Below are 17683 nucleotides of genomic sequence, written 5' to 3'. Positions count from 1 at the left end.
TGAAGGGGTTCCTCTTGCTGGTGTGATAAAAGACAGAGTATCTGTGACTGCCTTTTCCAACAAATCTGTTCTGAATCCCAAGTTTGGTGAGGTTTTTTCCCCGCCACCTTGAGTTCCCTTTAGCCATAGGGAATCTGTGTTCTATTATACCATACAGCCTCTCTCTCATTGGTGGTTATTAACTCCATATTTTCTGTTTAAACCACAGTGTGGTCTATAGTTTTTATCTTTTGATTGGACACAAATGGTTATATAATGAAAATTGGTTATAATTTCTGGATCTAATTAATATTTCCCAGAAATTTCAAAACTAGAATGTAAAACAGAATAAGCTTCTAGCCATTACAGAATATCTTTCCTAGAAAGAGGCATATGTATGGAAAATACTAAGTTTTTACCATTTGTTCTTTCATTATTATACTCTGGTTCCTGTACTATCATTTCTTTAGGAATACTTTTACATGCTTTCTTAGTTTATAGTCCTTAAAAACACTGTTTTCCTTTCATTTCATCCTTTCTCCTGCGAATACCTAATTTCTTGTAAGTGATATAATTCATTTTTATCAAGACCTAACAAAAATGTAGACCTCAGCTCTTAATTCATTTTTATCAAGACCTAACAAAAATGTAGACCTCAGCTCTTAAAAGAAATTCTAAGTACAGCTGGAGCCAATTTTTGGCTACTGAAATACCTGTCATCCAGATGAACAGTATTTTTTTTTCTTTGATTCAGAGGGTCTAGCAGAGCTGAAGTAACAAGCTCCAAAAATTGTCAACAGCTGAATATCATCTGAATTATCCCTTTTACTATTTCGAAATGTAACTTATATAGGTATTATGAATTATATAAATGAGTTATAGATCAGCTATAATCATTGCATTTTATTTAATGCATTTTATTGTATGTAATAATTAATGTGTAAGTATATTGATCTAATAGAGTTGAAAAAGAGAGTAGATACTTACATCATAAGCCAAGGAAGACAGAAAAAAATAATGTCATTTTATTAAATATTTAAAATGGTAGCCAAACTATTGATTTCTTAAATATAGTATTTTTAAAGGTTTTACTTACATATCTGAACCAGGATGGAGCTCCTCACAGAAATACTGCCTATCAAAGGAATAGTACACTTCCACTATTAATTCCATGAAGTCACTACTTTCAAAGGTGCACAGCACCACTACTGCATATTAAAACAAGAACCCAAGGAGATCAACAGTGCAGGTCAACTAGAAGCATATTCTGAACTAACATTTCAAATGTAGACAGTACACAGTTTATTTCATCCTGTAAGGCATCCTTTGTTGAGCTTGCTCCTACTGGTTTTTTAGAAACAGGGCAGCTCCACACTGGATCCACTGGTCCTGGTTGGCCCCACAGGGAACATGGATGTTGGTTACCACACAGTCCCTCTCTGAACTTGTGTAAACAGGCAGAGAGATGCACTCTTCAGGGGAGTAGGGACCATAAGCACCCTGTTTAAAAACAATGTTTAAAATAGATTACTGCAAACAAAGCAGATTCTGTGCCTAAAGAAACAAACAGAAAATCTTCTAACCAGTTATTATGGAATACTTAGATTAATAAGCCCCTACTATCACACTGCAATAATTACTCATGCCCAACTGAGTTTCCTTTCAGTCTCCAGATATTTGAGTATTTTGAACCAATAATTCACAATATTTATTTCCCAATGTTAAATCTCTATTCATTCATCATATAATTTTAATACTTCTAATTAAAACTGTAATTCAGATAAAACCTACATTTTCCAGTTTGTTAATGTCTCTTAAATCTCCAAAATTTATATAGGTGTATGCTTTTTCCTTAGCAATACTTATGAAGAAACTAACCACAGAGCCTTTTTTTGAGGGGGGGGGAGTTACATTCCATGCATGGTATTTCCCTCATACTTATTAGCCAAAACCATTGTATACATGCTATTACACACTCTCATAAATGGAAGTGCAGGTGTGGCTCAAGTGGCTGAATAGAGCCATGAATTTTAAAAAAGCCAGTGAGAGCATGAAGCCCTGAATACAAGCCCCAATATAAGCACACACTAATTTCTATCAAGATGCAACACAATGTCTGGTGTCTTTTTGGATATTAGAAGCTAATAATGATGGTGATTTCATTCAAGAGTATAAAATGGTAATTTGATTCTATCCTTTTTTTCAATTCCATTTATTAGTTTTTATAAGAGAAAGTACAGTTTAAAGTTTACACAGAAAAGGTTGTCTAAATGCATCTAGTTTATTTCATTCAAAATAATGAAACTGGTGTTTGTTGATGTACCTCCGAAGTATATCCTTTTCTAAATAGATTTCAATTTGTTAATTTGGCTCAACCTGTGCAATTATCTTATTAATGTTCAAATTGTCAATATTTAGTGGTAGTACTTTTAAGTTGGCTCCTGAGTTTTGCTATGTCCCTAGTTGTCTTCAATGGCTTCATTGTGTTTCTGGTGTGGTAGGATGGTACAAAGTCACATACTTTTGTCCTATAAATACATGGGTTCAAGAGAAATGGTGGAGGAGATTATAATTAAGTGGAGGAATGGCCATTCTTATTCTAGGATCTTTCAGTGATAAAAGCTCAGAAATACACCCCCCACACATATATACTAAAAACATTTTTAAATGAGTTCATAATGGTACTACTTCCAGTTCAAATTGAAAATAGAAGTTAATAAATAAGCTGGACTCCCTGCAAAATATTCCAAAACTGGTCAGTTTTAAAACCCAGTGAAAATTTACCCATGGTACATAGTTAGGATGTGCAAAGTTGTCACTGAGAGCAGTTGACTAAAGTTCTGGCATTTGTGGAAATCACCAATTTCTGGCCCTGGAGCCAAGTGGATGGCCCTCCCAGTACCAGTTTCCCAATTATAAAAGCACAAGTGGCACCTGGACTCCTCACAGGGCGGTGAGGGAATCTGAAGACACCGTTTATCCATCCATGAGGCTCTTTCTATTGTTAAATCATCTAGAAAAAATTTCCAAGCTGGGCACGAGTGGCTCATGCCTGTAATCCTAGCTACTCAGGAGGCTGAGATCTGAGGATTGTGGTTCAAAGCCAGCCCAGGCAGGAAAGTCCGTGAGACTTTTATCTCCAATAAACCACCAGAAAACCAGAAGCAGCACTGTGACTCAAGTGGTAGAGCATTCACCTTGAACTGAAGAGCTGAGGGATAGCAAGCACCCAGGCCCAGAGTTCAAGCCCCAGAACCGACAAAAAAAAATCCAATTTTTAGTACCCACGCTACATGTTGCTATGAGAGAAATGTATCTCTCCTACATGGAGAATTTTTAAAAGCCTATTAAGTCCAAGTGGGCACTAATTTTATGAAATTACAATTGCTATCTTTTCTAATCCTAATCCTCTTTCTCCCACTCCATTTCTTTCCCCCACATGTCTTTTAGAAATTATTTGTTCCTAACATTCTTAAATCTTAACCTGATGTGCATAAAAAATTTGTCATGTAGAATCATTCCCTGAATAGGTGAAAACATCAGCCATCCTAAATCTTTCCAGTTCTCTCTCTGCATTGATGATTCTGCCAATTAGTAGCATTTTTGTGTGCTAATAGTGTACCTAAAACTTTAAGCAGCTAAGCATTTTACAAAATATTCTTTAGACTTAAATTCAATTTAGGAAACACAAATATCTAGTATTTTTGGGAAATTTCAAAACTTTCAAAAGTTAAAATATAAAATATAAGGATTTGCAGAAAGAATGAATCCTGAGTTGAGCTGAAAAATACAAAAAGTAGGGATTAGAGTTTGTATTTTCAACCAATCTCTTTCCTTCTTTTTTACTCTGTTTAAATGGCAAAGCATTGCCTGTAACTGCTCACGCTGGCCTGAGTTTAATAGCCTTTGAAGAGGCTTCCTTCTGGAGCTGCTTCAGGATTTTTCAGCAAAGAGCATACTTGTCTTTGGACAACTGATTTTAAAGCCAGAAAAGGTCTTGAATTATCTGTCTCTGCCACCTGATATTTGCTTTGCTTTCCCTATTTCCCTTGAGATCAAAAATGAAATGGAAATGTCTTTCAGCGATATATTTCTTTCTAGTCAGGAGAGGTCCCTATCTCTTCACACCAGTAAAATCTCCTTTTAAAAGGAAAACTGCATATGCACTATCAGCTACTAGGCTTTCTGTTTCTAAACCCTTACAAACCTAGTTGGAATCTTATACAATGTTTTAAAGTGCAGTGACAAATCCTTCTCTGGAGACAGACTTTTATTAGTTTGGGGGGGGGGGAGAGAAAAGTGTAAACTTGCTTTTAAGTCACTAAAACCTAATGGTCAAAGTAGAAACAAACCTAAGGTTTTTTAGCATTTTCATGATCAGAGCTTTTACATACATAGACTGCTCAATGCAAAAAAGATATATGAAGACCTCAAGTAATTCACATTAACACTACATATAAAGTGTTTATAATTAAAATGTATTAAAATCTAAGTATTATGGTTATACTGAGCTGGGGGAGCAGTTTTGTGGCTTTTGCTACTTTACTCAGGGCTTGTACTCTATCACTTGAGCCACAGCTCCATGTCCAGCTTTTTTCTAGGTAAGCTGGAGATAAGAATCTCTCGGTGGTTGGGCGCTGGTGGCTCACACCTCTAATCCTAGCTACACAGGAGGCTGAGCTCTGAGGATCGCAGTTCAAAGCCAGCCCAGGCAGAAAAGTCCGTGAGACTTATCTCCAATAAACCACAAGAAAACTGGAAGTGGCTCAAGCGGTAGAGCACTTGCCTTGAGTTGAAGAGCACAAAGACAGCACCCTAGCCCAGAGTTCAAGCCTCATGACTGACAAAAAAAAAAAAAATCTCTTGGATTTCTGTCAAGACTGGCTCTGAACCTGAGCAGCTAGTACAGGTGTGAGTACTGGTGTTTGGCTTAGAATTGGATGTTGATATCCTATTGTAAGTACTGCTTGTGGATTTCTGAACAATGACTGTTAAAGCTTTGGGTTTTCTTAAATGAATATTCATATGCTTTTTCTTTTCAAAAAGACTAAACTAGAAATTTCAATGTGTTATTTCTCAATGATAAAATTCATTTTTCTTGTAGTAAGCAATACATATATTTGCTGCTTTTTAGGAAAGGGATTCCTTGCCATGTATTAATACTTACGTTTTTTAAAGGTCTTCATGGAGGGAAGGTCATGTGTTTCAACTGAAGCTATATGCTTTTTTTTTTGCCAATCGTGGGGTCTGAACTCTGGGCCTGGGCGCTGTCCTTCAGCTCTTCAGCTCAAGGCTAGTGCTCTACCACCTGAGCCACAGTGCCACTTCCAGCTTTTTCTGCTTATGTGGCACTAAGGAATCAAATCCAGGGCCTCATGCATTCAAGACAAGCACTCTACCACTGAGCCACATTCCCAGCACCTATATGCTTTTTTAAAAAGGAATTTGCCTTATACTTCCAATAATTGAAGCTTTCATTCTTTATCTGCCTATTTCAGCATTATACTGCTATTATTTGGTGTGAAACTAAAACTTTGGTTCTGTCACTCTGTGCCTAGTTGTGGGGAAACCTCTAACCCCTGAACATGGTTAAGCACTAGAAAATATCTGCCTTACACAGCTGCATCAGGAAACTAACATAAAAGTACATGAGGTGCCTAGCACAATGCTGAAAAGAACAGGAATACAAACAGGGTCCTCACTATATATTCTTTATGTGATTTCCAAAGTAAAATGGGTTAAAATGTCATACATATCTTAAAAAGATTTTGACTATAAAATCATTTGGTTAAGATTAGAAAGCACAAATACACAGACCAGAATAACTTGTTGAAAGATTATGGGTAAATTACCTGTGGAATCCAGCCCATAAAACAAGGGAGAACTGCTGACACGCTGGGAGAGTCATGCTGATTTTCAGAAAGCTGATTCCCATCAAAACTGCAGCCTTCCAATAATAAGCCACTGATCTGCCACAGAAAATATTGTTAATATATTCAGTGACTCTTGACTTCAAAATGGACATATCTGAAGATCAAAGGCCACATGTTCCATTGTGGCACCTTATTGGAGAATATAAAGAAAAGGTACAGACTAGTAACTCAGATTGAATTCTCATTTTAGCTAATATGTAAATGCCATTAACCATATACTCTCAGATGCCTTGGCAACAGAAATGAAATCTGGTGTAAAGTAAAACAGAGCTCCTTCTTTGATTTTTCTCCAAAGTCAATCTACTTTGTCACCTTTATTCTCAAGAAATATAGTTTAGAGGATACGTATGTTCTCTGGAAAAAATGGCAGGTTTAATTTTTAGTCACAATCATGCTGGAACAAGCCTTTCTAGAAATGCAGAACCCCTTCATTCAGAATATCTACACTTGAAATAAAAGAATGAGGAAGGGACAAGCAAAGAGCCCTAATTTCTTCGCTGTAATTCAACCAGGTGAAGGCGCTTTTTCCCTGGGATGGGAGGAATAAAGAGATGACCCTTCAGCAGATTCAAAAAACACTAGTGGGAAATAAGAATCCCTCTTTCACAAGCTATTTAAAATAGTTGGAAGAATTTAGATTAAATGAACAATAGCTAAAACTGTTTAGGTGAAGCAAAATTACTAAAATTACTTGGCTCCTTCCAACCAAAAGCCTTTTTTCTTTAAACCATCTGCATTTTTTCCATTCCAGATAGACAACTGAGGCCATCCTATTATTTCATTTGTAGATGAGAGGAAAACGTATTGGAGCATACTTTACAATTTTAGTGATGCTGTACTTTGACTAATTATCCACCACTAGTCAACAATAACCCATGCTGTTTGTACATGTGTACTTCATACTTCCTCCCTTAAATTTGGCACTAGTGTCTTACTGTAGAAGACACATTGTTTACTGAGGAGGTGGCATGGTATCTGTGTATATTTACCATTGAAGTTGAATGTAATAGGTGTCTCAATGTGTACCTTCTGTCATGTCATTTACTCTAATTATTTTTGCTTTGCTTGTATATGGCACAGCTTTCAGTATAACAGGACATCTTTATTTTTTCATTGGTAGGATTAATATCAGATTTTACATTATCAATTCTTATTTGTATTGTAATTCTTATAGGTCAATCTGTGTTGATCTCACAACAATAAGACAGAATTTCAGAATCTGTCTTCATTAGCTATACATTTTTAAACTAGATAACCATCTAAAGTTAGTACCTTAATTTGCAGCTTTGCTTCTTGAAGTCTACCTTTCCACGAGGCTACAAATTTAAGGCTATCCACAGAATGGCCCATTGCCCTGTAAAGTTGAGGAATCAAATGTTACAAAGAAGGCATTCTCTGCTCAATGGTATAGCAGGGATGAATGACCTCAACATGGCTCAGGAGACCTAGTTAATTCCACAAAACAACCCTCAGACACTAAAATGAGATAAGGAACTGCAGCTAGATATTCTTCTTTATTTTAAATCAAAGTGTGCAAATAATACCTAACTGCATATACAGGTTACTAGCTCTCTTAGCAGAGTGGCTTTTTACTTTCTCCATTTTGACACTAAGCCTCAAATGTAGGCACACTATAAATGTCCAATAAATGCTTATCAGATTAATCAAAATACTAATATTCCTTATATCCTTAGAAAGTATAAAATGAAATGTCCAAGTGACTATACAACTAAATTTTGTTCAGCTTATTTGTGGTAGCATCTCTTTCACTATGTGCTCACTGGTTTAAAAAAATGTTCTCTGAATACAAGCTAGTAATCCTATCCTGGTATAAAGAGGAATTTGATCTTGACCATGAGATCCTGTTCTTCACACTGTACAATAAACATTAGTACAAATATAAAAAAAGTTTTCATATATTCCAGAATCGTAGCTAGCCACCTGTGGATACTGAGCAAGCCAGTGTGATTGGGGAACTTGAATTTGAACTCAAAGCCTTGCAGAAAAGATTCTACCATGTGAGAGCATCACCCCTCATTTTTCAAATATGGTCTCACTTTTACCTGGGGCAAGTCTCAGTCTATGATCCTCCTACTAATACCTCTTGAGTAGCTCGAATTACAGTGTGAACAACACCACCCTGCTTTTTTGTTAAGATAAGGCTCTAATTTTTCTGCTATACTAATCTTTAAGAGTGACCAGAAGGATCACAGTTCAATTTAATTCCTGTAAGTTTAAATAGCTCCATGTGACCTCTGGTTACCATATTTCACAGTACAAATCTAGATAAATGACAATTTCAAAAGTCAAATTTCATTATTTCCAATCCTAATAAAATATTTTAATTAAAAGCAGTGTTTTTTAAACTAAAATTATCAGGGAATAACAACTGTCTGGATTCTAACAATAAACGTATTTCTAGAAACTCAAAGCAGCTCATTATTAATTACCTGGCAGTTTCCTGGCGAAGTGCATTAAGAAAAGTATCCGGATGGAAAAGCTCTGACAGATCAAGTGTATCAGAAAGAAGAGCCTGTTTTTCAGCTTTATCCACCCAGTTCTAGAGGAAGAAAGAGAAAATGAAAATTATAAATATACATGCACACATACCCTCCACATCACTGAAGATCTGTGATGCACAAGTCATTTGTGCTGAGAGTTTTGCACTTAAGTTTCCAAATGTGTCTGGGAAGCCTGACCAGCAACTTGCACTACATCCATCCATCTGTCCAAGTAAGCTTCCCTCTATATACTTCTACTAAAATTGTGCTCAACATAAGAGCCTGGGAAGTTAGCTTTCTGCATAGCCTTTCACTAGGACCTCCCAGTGTTGCTCCAGGCCTGCCTCAGTCCACAGGCTCATCAGCTTGCAAACAGTATCAGACATGAGAGTGACTTGCACCTTACAGAATCAAGGGTCAAAGGAGAGGGGAATACCCAAGAGGACAACATTCTCCTTCACAGGTGGCTAAGGCTTTTCCACTTACCTGAACTTACCTGTTGCACATCAACTTAGTTAATTTGGAAACTCAACATAAAGTTTGTTAAGTATTTTAAAAATTCTCACTTAGAACAAAAAATCCCAGCAAAACCTTATCCAAGATTGTTTCATCTACTAACTGATGTTAGGCTCACCACTGCTCTGCAGTTTAGCAGCCCCTGGTTACAAATAAGAAATGGAGCAAAGCAAGGATGAAGGTCTTGTCCAAGGTCACAAGCTCAGTCAGCCATGATTTGCTTTTCTATTTCCTACAGGTGTCAATGGGCATGTACACTGATGATTCTAGCAGGTGCACAGATGGGATTGGAATAATGTTAACTACTAAAAACTTAACAAAACTGCCATTTACTCGGTAAGTCATGTTACCTAATTTATAAATGTCCTAGAAGAATCTTACTGCTGCTCTGAAAATGGTGTGTTTTATGTACTCTAACAGCCTATTATCCACCTCAGCCATGATGAGAATGAGAAATTAAAACCTCCAATGCTACCCTACTTGCATTAATGTTGTAATACATTGACTAGTATTCAAATCCTATAGCACAAAGACTTTAAAAAGATACCTCCCAATCCAAGTATAATTCTTTCAGATATTATCCTTTACAATAATAAAAATATTCTCAACTAATTATACAAGGTAAAACTTTACTCCCTACTTTGAGTTAAACAATCAACAAGTTACTCATATCACCCTTTTTACCATAAAATATTTGTTATTCAAAAACCATTTAATACAACTTTTCAACTATATTATTTCATTAATGCCTGAAAGTTAATTTTGAATTCAAAGAATTCTAAATAAAACTAAGCTAGACGCTGATTGCTTATGCTTGTAATCCTAGCTCTTCAGGAGGCTTATAGCTGAGGATTTTAGTTCAAAGCCATTCCAGTCAGAAAAGTCCCTGTGAGACTCTATAAAAAACTGGAAGTGGAGCTGTGGCTCAAAGTAGTAGAGAACTAGCCTTGAGCAAAAGAGCTCAGGGACAGTGCCTAGGACCTGAGTTAAGCACACAACTGAAAAAAAAATAAAAAAGCTTATTAACAAATAAATGTATATTTGTTTAACCTAACTAAAGTCCTGTGGTAAGAATGTTATTGGACCAGATGGGGAAAAATAACTCCTAGTCTATTAAGCTTAAAAGTACAGAGTAGCACAAAGATACCGTTTGATAAGTTAAAGCTATATACTTCACACTGAAGAAAAAGAGTGCAGCAATGTTGTAGCTAGCATACTTAGCTGGCAATATTTTTCACCAAATGTCTCTAGTCATGGCCAAGGATTTGGTTTGAGATAGAATATAAGACTTAGTCTGATCTATGATTATGAGACTTTACAGTATACCTAAAATTCTTAAACAGCTGAAAGAATGGAGCAACTAGATGGCTGGACGGCTTCTTTTTAACTACTTCTGCACCTACCTGAGGCCATTCTCTTTTCATTCACTATGTCCCTTAGAAAAGGTGTTTATAGTCAATAATAACAGTCAATCATTCTTTTCAATGACATCTTTTATTCCCACATTTTTTCTTCTAATTTACTGTAAATTTAAAGCCAAGAGATCTGAGAATAAATTCATCCAGAACTAAAAAGTCTAATCTATTCAGAAAAAATAAGTGCCTCAGTCACTGCTTTTACTAGAAACAAAACTGGAAGTTTCTCAGATCACTAAATGAATAGATGTAATAAATTACAGCTCATCAGCAAGGTATTTTACCAAAATTGTCCTAGAGTTAAAGCCTCCAAATTAATCATTAAAAATAAGACATTTAAAATTGTTGGTATATTACTAGACACATCATTCTTGAATATAAATTGCTCCTGAGCCCAAACTTTGGTTTATCATCATTCAAATAAATCTTGTGCATTAGATTTGCTAGTTACATTATTATTCCTAGAAGAAAACAAAAGTATTCTCTGTCAAGTTTACTCACTAGCTTTTGAAGAGATAGAAAATTTGCTATTCAAATCGTTTAAATAGGGATACAGGTGGACCCATTGCAACAATGAGATGTACAAGTCGTTATGTGGAAAAACGAACTTTACAACTTGGGTGAGGGGGCGGGGAGGAGGATGGGAAGGGGAAACAAAGGAGGAGGCTACAATGCTTGATAAGAAATGTACTCATTATTTTGCCCATGTAATTGTAACCCCTCTTTATAGTATTTTCACAATTAAAAAAAAAAAAAGGAAAATTTGCTATTCAACCTAAGTTTAGTTGAACTAACTTCCTGGTATTCTGGTCATTTTTAACTATATATCCTTAAAAATAATTTTCTTGCCCCATATAGAGCAAGAAATTTCCATAGGGAAAGATTGCTTTCCCCATTAACTTTAGAGAATTGCTTTAATAATGTGTGCTGAATACATTAATGCAAATATTCTATCCATTAATGTTCGCTAGCCAATTACATTGCCTTTAAATCTTGATTGCAGCTCTAAAATTTTACTGTTTTGATTTTTATCCAGTTAATTTCCAACCTTTTTTTGGGGGGTGGGGGGGTCAGTCGTAGGGCTTGAACTCTGGGCCTGGGCGCTGTCCCTCAGCTCTTCAGCTCAAGGCAAGTACTCTACCACTTGAGCCACAGTGCCATTTAACTCATAGGTTACTTAAAATTCTTTGGCCAGTATCAGCACACCATATCTTTTCCTATCATTTGACTTTTAACTTCTTTGTGTCTTAGTATTAAATGTCCTAAAGCTATCACTGCTGGCACTGTTTCCACTTCAGTAGATAACTTTACAAATACATATTCAATTGTTAAAAATATTTCAACCTGATTTAGGGGGGAGCTGACATATGTTGTTGGTCTCTCAGCTTGAAAGTCTCTCCTCCCAGTGTTTATCTGCATGATCACTCTACCCCCTTCAGGCCACCATGCTAAGAACATGAAACCATCACAATGTCACTTGCACTGTTGAATTAACCCGCTAGTCAACCTGCTTTCCTTCTTCCCATCTCTCATCTACTCATATACCAACCTCATCTGCTGATTTTTCATGCACTTAAGTCTTGGGAGTCCTTTTCACCAAACAAGCTTACAATGAACCATATCAAAGTCTCTGGCAACCTCTTCCAACCTCATGTCCAGAGATCTTTCTGTACATGATCTATTCAAGCAGAGCATGTTCCTGCCTGAGAGATTTTGCACTTGCTGGTCTCTTTGTGGTCCCTCAGATAAGTTTACTCATGTCTGCTTAGCGATACTGAAGCATTACTTTTCTGAGCCCATTCATCTCTAAACCCTTTAAACCAACATCAGTTTTCCTTACAGCACCCTGATGTTCATTAGAAATACAATTCACTTCTCAACACTTAAGTCATATCTGTTACTTGTCTTTCCTTCATGTCGGTGCAACAAACAGGTGCCTACTTCAACACTGTTCTATCCCAGAAACAAACAGTACCAACATTTGTTTAGTACAAACATATTGAATAAATGTAATACTGTCAAATAATGCCAACAAAGTGGGGACGGAAGGGATGGTAGGGGAAAAACAAAGGAGGGGATAACAATGCTCGACAGTAAATGTACTCATTACTTTATGTAACTGTAACCCTCTGTACAGTATCTTTACTATATATAAAAATTAGATTTATCATCATATATAGTCATTTTATATGCCACTTGAAAGGAAAAATATTTATGTGATCTCTGGGTTAAAATTCTTAGTCTAAACTCTGTGGGTTATTGCATGAATAGAAATTCCATGAGGAGGCAGCTGAGTGATATTTCCTGCATCTTTCCTCATGTGCCTACCTTACTGAACAGCTTTTTTCACACCAAACCTCTAGCTAAAGAAATCAGAGATGATGGCACAGTAGATTTGTAATTAGTTATCAAGGTAAATCCGATAGAAGACATATTAGAGAATAGAATAAGCATGTAAAATCATATGTAATTATCACTGACAAATCTTTTGAAAGCTGTTTGATCCAGGAGTCAAATACCATTTGTTACAAACAATATTGTGTTTAATAGAGCAAACCTATTGACCACAGCAGAAGTTTTAGCACTTCTATTATTGTTTTGTAGCAAAATTACATGACCTTAAAGACATTTTTCAGCTGTCTTGTTATATATATATTCCAATCTCTAAATGGTAGAAAATGGCTACCTTAACCCAAGGAGAGCATTGAAACATGATTTCCCAAATAAGAGTAACAACATGATAGACACTAGTAACAATCACTGGCTGGTTCTTTAAGAAACTACCTTAAGAGTGTAAATAGTCACTGCATGTTTTCTGTGTAAAAGTCCTCTTATTATGCCAATCAGAAGGTGCTAAAATTGGTATGCCTGTGATGAAGACTGCAATGCAGACAGAATTCAAGAAGGCCAATTATGTCACATTTCTAGAACTAAGATTTATCTTTTGCAAACAGGGTAAATTGTGTGTTTCGTAGGAATGCTTGTATAAAACTGCAAATCACCATAGACTACTATTCAGTATTCTATGTGCAAGGTAAGTTAACCACAGGAAGAATTTATCATCTGATAGTGCTGAAGAATTACTGTCCCTATAAAAAATGTTAACTCTTCAATTTTTTAATACTGCTGTTATTAAGTTATTCACTGGGTAAATTTCACATATACATATGCTAACTTCATTCAATAATGGCGACAATGTAACTTAGATCTTGGTTTGTATATTAATTTTAGGTTTCAGGATTTGAACCAAAATATAAATACCACAACTGGATCAAATATATCTACATTTATATCCTTCAACACTATGATTCCTGTTGTCAAGAATGTCATGTTTCCCAATTCTACATTTTTTAACATTTAGAACAAAGGTTGATATAGAACAGAAGCAATATGTATATGAATTTACAAGGTGGTCCTTATAGCCAAATACTATCTGTAAAATGCAATGCTATACAATTTAGAGCTACATGCATACTTCTATCTTTTTACAAGTCTTCTGATAAGATTTTAGTGAACTCAATATGTGTAAAAAGTACAATTATAAGAATTGCTAAGTTAGAAAAATGATGAATTTCCTTTTCTAAGAATGCAAAGTACTACTAAATCTTCCAAAAGACGAGTCAAAAATAAAGAATGGTATAATTCTAGTAACAGTTTTAACAGCTGAGGTCTTAATCACAAGTTTTGAATGTTTAACTTTATACACTATGTGAACAAGCTATGTTTACTGGGAAGATTTAGATGAGAGGCAAAATCCCAGAAATATATCATGAAGTCTATAGAATGCTTCTTAGCCTTGTAGCCTAAGTCATGATTACTGGGAAATACAAAGAGAGAAATGAAAGCCTGTCAATCTACCTAAGCATTAGCCCCCTTTGATCTAATATTTCATTTATTCAACAAGTATTTATTGTATGAGCAAATCATTGGATTTCTGCCCTTGTAAAGCTTCCATTTTAGCTGAAGAACACACAGAAAAGTTGAAAAAAATACGAAAATATACAGAATACTGAAATTATCACCATAGAGAGACAAAGAAGGGAGAGAGTAATTACAACTTAAAATACAATGAGCAGAAGACCTCACAAAGAAGGTGACATCAGAGTAAAGACTTGCAGGAGAAGGTTTCTTTTAGACATTTGGGAGACGGCATTTCTGCGTAAAGACCCAGAAACGTAATGGGCCTGATCAAAGAAACTCAGAGGCATTTAAGGATCTGGTGTTCTGGATGACTAGTTTAACAGGGACATTATAACCTACAGCTTGTTCTTCAAAGCATTTGAAACTATTAAGAAACAACCAGGGCATGGGGCTTGGGATGTGGCTTAGTTGTAAAGTGCTTGCCTAGCATGTATGAAGCCGTGGGTTCGATTCCTTAGAACGACATAAGCAGAAAATGTCAGAAATGGTGCTGTGGCTCAAGTGGTAGAGGGCTAGCTTTGAGCAAAAGAAGCCCAAGGACAGTGCTCTGGCTAGGCCTTGAATTCAAGCCCCAGGACTGGCCAAAAACAAACAAACAAGAAACAACCAGGGTATTGGAATATCTACCCTCCCCTTTAAGAGTCTCTGAAGAGTTGAAAGCAGATGCATTCAAGTCCACAGGACTAGGGAGGAGTCTTGAACAGCAGATGACTAATGTCTTTTACATTAGAACCAAGACAATGAGAGAGGGCTCCTAGCTCATGGCCTCTGTTATGTGTAGTTGTCAACAAATGATAATGTACACCTTAGAGGTTTAAACATGAAGCTGTAAATAGTGAGGGCCAAATTTAGTATGTAGGTAGGTATAAGAATAGATGAAGTCTTACTGGATAGAGAAGGACACAGATTGAGTTTATGTGGTTAAGACAGCTTAGTTGTAAAACAGGGACAAAAGAGACAAAGAAGGGAGGAAAGCAGTGGAAAATTTACAAAGGAAAAAAGGAGCCTTTCATACACTGATCCTACAGGGAGAATATTCCTTAAAGCAAACTAGTCATAGTGATGAACTGGTTCAGTTACTATCTGTAACTAAATTTTCTCTAAATTCTCAAAAATGATGGAAAGGTACAATAATCAGAAGGAATATACAATCTTTAAAGAATCCTATGCAAAAATAAAATGGCAAAACACAAAATGAGAATACATGATGTTTCCTGTGCAAAATCACATTATTCTCACTGGTAAGGTCATCTCAATATGTATTCTCTAACTAGGAGTCACACAATACAATCACTGAATAATTCAGTCTTACCTGTATTGCAAGGGCACGAGACACAAGGCCTCTGAGGTATTGCAAAGGATCGTCAGGGCCTTCCCACTTGCTCTGCCACGTGAGAGGACACTACAATTTAAAAGGGCCAAACTGTTTACATATACAATATTACATAGAAGAGGCTTCAACATTAGTGGCAAGGGAAAAAACTGACAATTTACATTATTCAAACCGTAAATTCATTTCATTGAGATGTCTGTTTTCTTTAATTTCACTGAAGTTGACAGACACAAAATGAATTAATACTTCCCTAAAAGGGGGACCTTCACAGAAATGAACTCAAATTAGTAAACAGAGTAGTCAATTACCATATCTTGAAACAATATATGGTTCATAAGGAAATCAAATTAAAAATCTTAAATTCATTTAAAAATTGATAAGGATAAAAAAAAGAATGTTAGTCCCTTACAGTATTTTATACATAAAGCAGCACAATAGCAAATTTACCCACAAAGTTTAATTGAGATATATGGTATGAAGAGAAATGAAAAAGGAGTGTGTGGGGGGGGTGAGCGATGGGAAAGGGAAACAAAGGAGGAGGCAACAATGCTTGATAAGAAATGTGCTCATTACCTTGCCCATGTAATTGTAACCCCTCTGTACGGTATTTTCACAATAAAAAAAAAGAAAAAGGAGTAGGTACTGTAAATATTTAAACCCACTAAAAATATAAAACCATCCCAACAATGGTTGCTTTATCTAGAAAAAAGACCTCAATAATGTTAGCACCTAGACAACCACTGATGAGTAACTGAAAAAAATGTTCGACACCTATAAGCCATAAGAGAAATCTAAATAAAAACTGCATTGATTTTTCTCATTTAACCATAAAGTGGCTAACATCAAGTAAACACAGTCCAAATTTTTCCAGTGATACATAGAAAAACCAATCCATATACACTGCTGGTATAAATGTATTCTAATCCAGCCACCATGGAACTCAGTATGAAAGTTTCTCAAAAAAGTAGAATTACCATGTTGATCCAACAATATCAAACAACAAAAATCCAATTATTACAGAATTACCTGCTTGCCTATCTTTACATTAGCCAAGTTACAGATCAATAGATTTGCCCATAAATAGATGAATGGATAAAATATGGTGTGTATATATATTGCATATATATGCTACATATGAATGAAGTATAAATATAATTTATATCATTTTTAGGAAAATAGAGCCAGAAATCACATTAAGTGAAATCACCAGTATAGTATCACAAAGATACTATTGCATATTTTCTCTCATATGTGAAGCTTACATGGAAAAGAAAAGACTTGAAAGTAACACAGGGAATGTTAGGGGTACCGAAAAGGAAAAGGACCTGGGAGGGGCATAACAGCGGGTCATTGAAGAGTTAATATGATCCAAGTACTTGTACACATGTAAAGATATCTTATTGAAACCATTACTTTGTAGAGTTAAGGAAAAATGAAGGGTCATGAAGGAAATATTAGGCTTCTGAGAATATAAATTCCAAATAAAAAAGTGGTCTATGTGGTATGAGAGAAAGAAGAAATAAGATCATTTCAAAAATAGTAGGAAGTTGTTTCTTCGAAAAAATTAACAAAATTGACAGGCGCTTAGCAAATCTTATCAGAAAAAGAAGAGAACACACCCAAATAAATAAACTCAGAGATGAGAATGGAAACATCACCACAGAAATGACCAAGATTCAGAACATTATAAGGGAATAATTCTCAAAATTTTATGCTAATAAGTTTGAGAACTTGGCAGAAATGGACCTTTTCCTAGCAAATATTGACATGCCAAAACTAAACCAAGACGAGTTAAACCATCTTAACAGGCCCATATTAAGTACTGAAATAGAAACAGCATTAAGAGACCTCCCATCTAAGAAAAGCCCAGGACCAGATGGTTTTACAGTGGAATTCTACAAGGCTTCAAAGCAGAGCTCACACCAATACTCCTCCAACTCTTCAATGAAATTGAAAGAGAAAGTTCACTACTGAACTCATTCTATGAAGCCATCATAACCCTCATTCCAAAACCAGGCAGGGACTCATCAAAGAAAGAGAACTACAGACCCATTTCTTTGATGAACACTGATGCAAAACTTCTCA

At 35.7% G+C, this 17683-nt stretch overlaps 1 protein-coding gene and 1 long non-coding RNA gene across 3 annotated transcripts in view; one reads left to right on the top strand and one right to left on the bottom strand.

The window, feature by feature from the left end:
• The window catches only part of LOC105980777, a 206495-nt gene extending 197245 nt beyond the window's left edge, over nt 1-9250 (top strand). For both annotated transcript variants that reach the window (XR_001174766.1, XR_001174765.1), the window contains exon 3: nt 9168-9250. This is a non-coding gene — a long non-coding RNA (uncharacterized LOC105980777). The remainder of the gene's footprint in view (nt 1-9167) is intronic.
• Dync2h1 (dynein, cytoplasmic 2, heavy chain 1) overlaps nt 983-17683 on the bottom strand; it is a 174419-nt gene continuing 157718 nt past the window's right edge. Inside the window, exons 85-89 of the mRNA XM_013009687.1 lie at nt 15578-15667; nt 8363-8472; nt 7185-7266; nt 5832-5948; nt 983-1479 (exon numbers count right to left, since the gene is read on the bottom strand). Coding sequence (XP_012865141.1) covers nt 1321-1479; nt 5832-5948; nt 7185-7266; nt 8363-8472; nt 15578-15667 — 558 coding nt within the window. The 3' untranslated portion in view covers nt 983-1320. The remainder of the gene's footprint in view (nt 1480-5831; nt 5949-7184; nt 7267-8362; nt 8473-15577; nt 15668-17683) is intronic.

This window comes from Dipodomys ordii, unplaced genomic scaffold (assembly GCF_000151885.1).
Source record: "Dipodomys ordii isolate 6190 unplaced genomic scaffold, Dord_2.0 Scaffold10, whole genome shotgun sequence".
Taxonomy (NCBI): Eukaryota; Metazoa; Chordata; class Mammalia; order Rodentia; family Heteromyidae; genus Dipodomys; species Dipodomys ordii.
The sequence above is the reverse complement of the archived record's forward strand: the minus strand, read 5'-3'. Positions and strand labels throughout refer to the sequence as shown.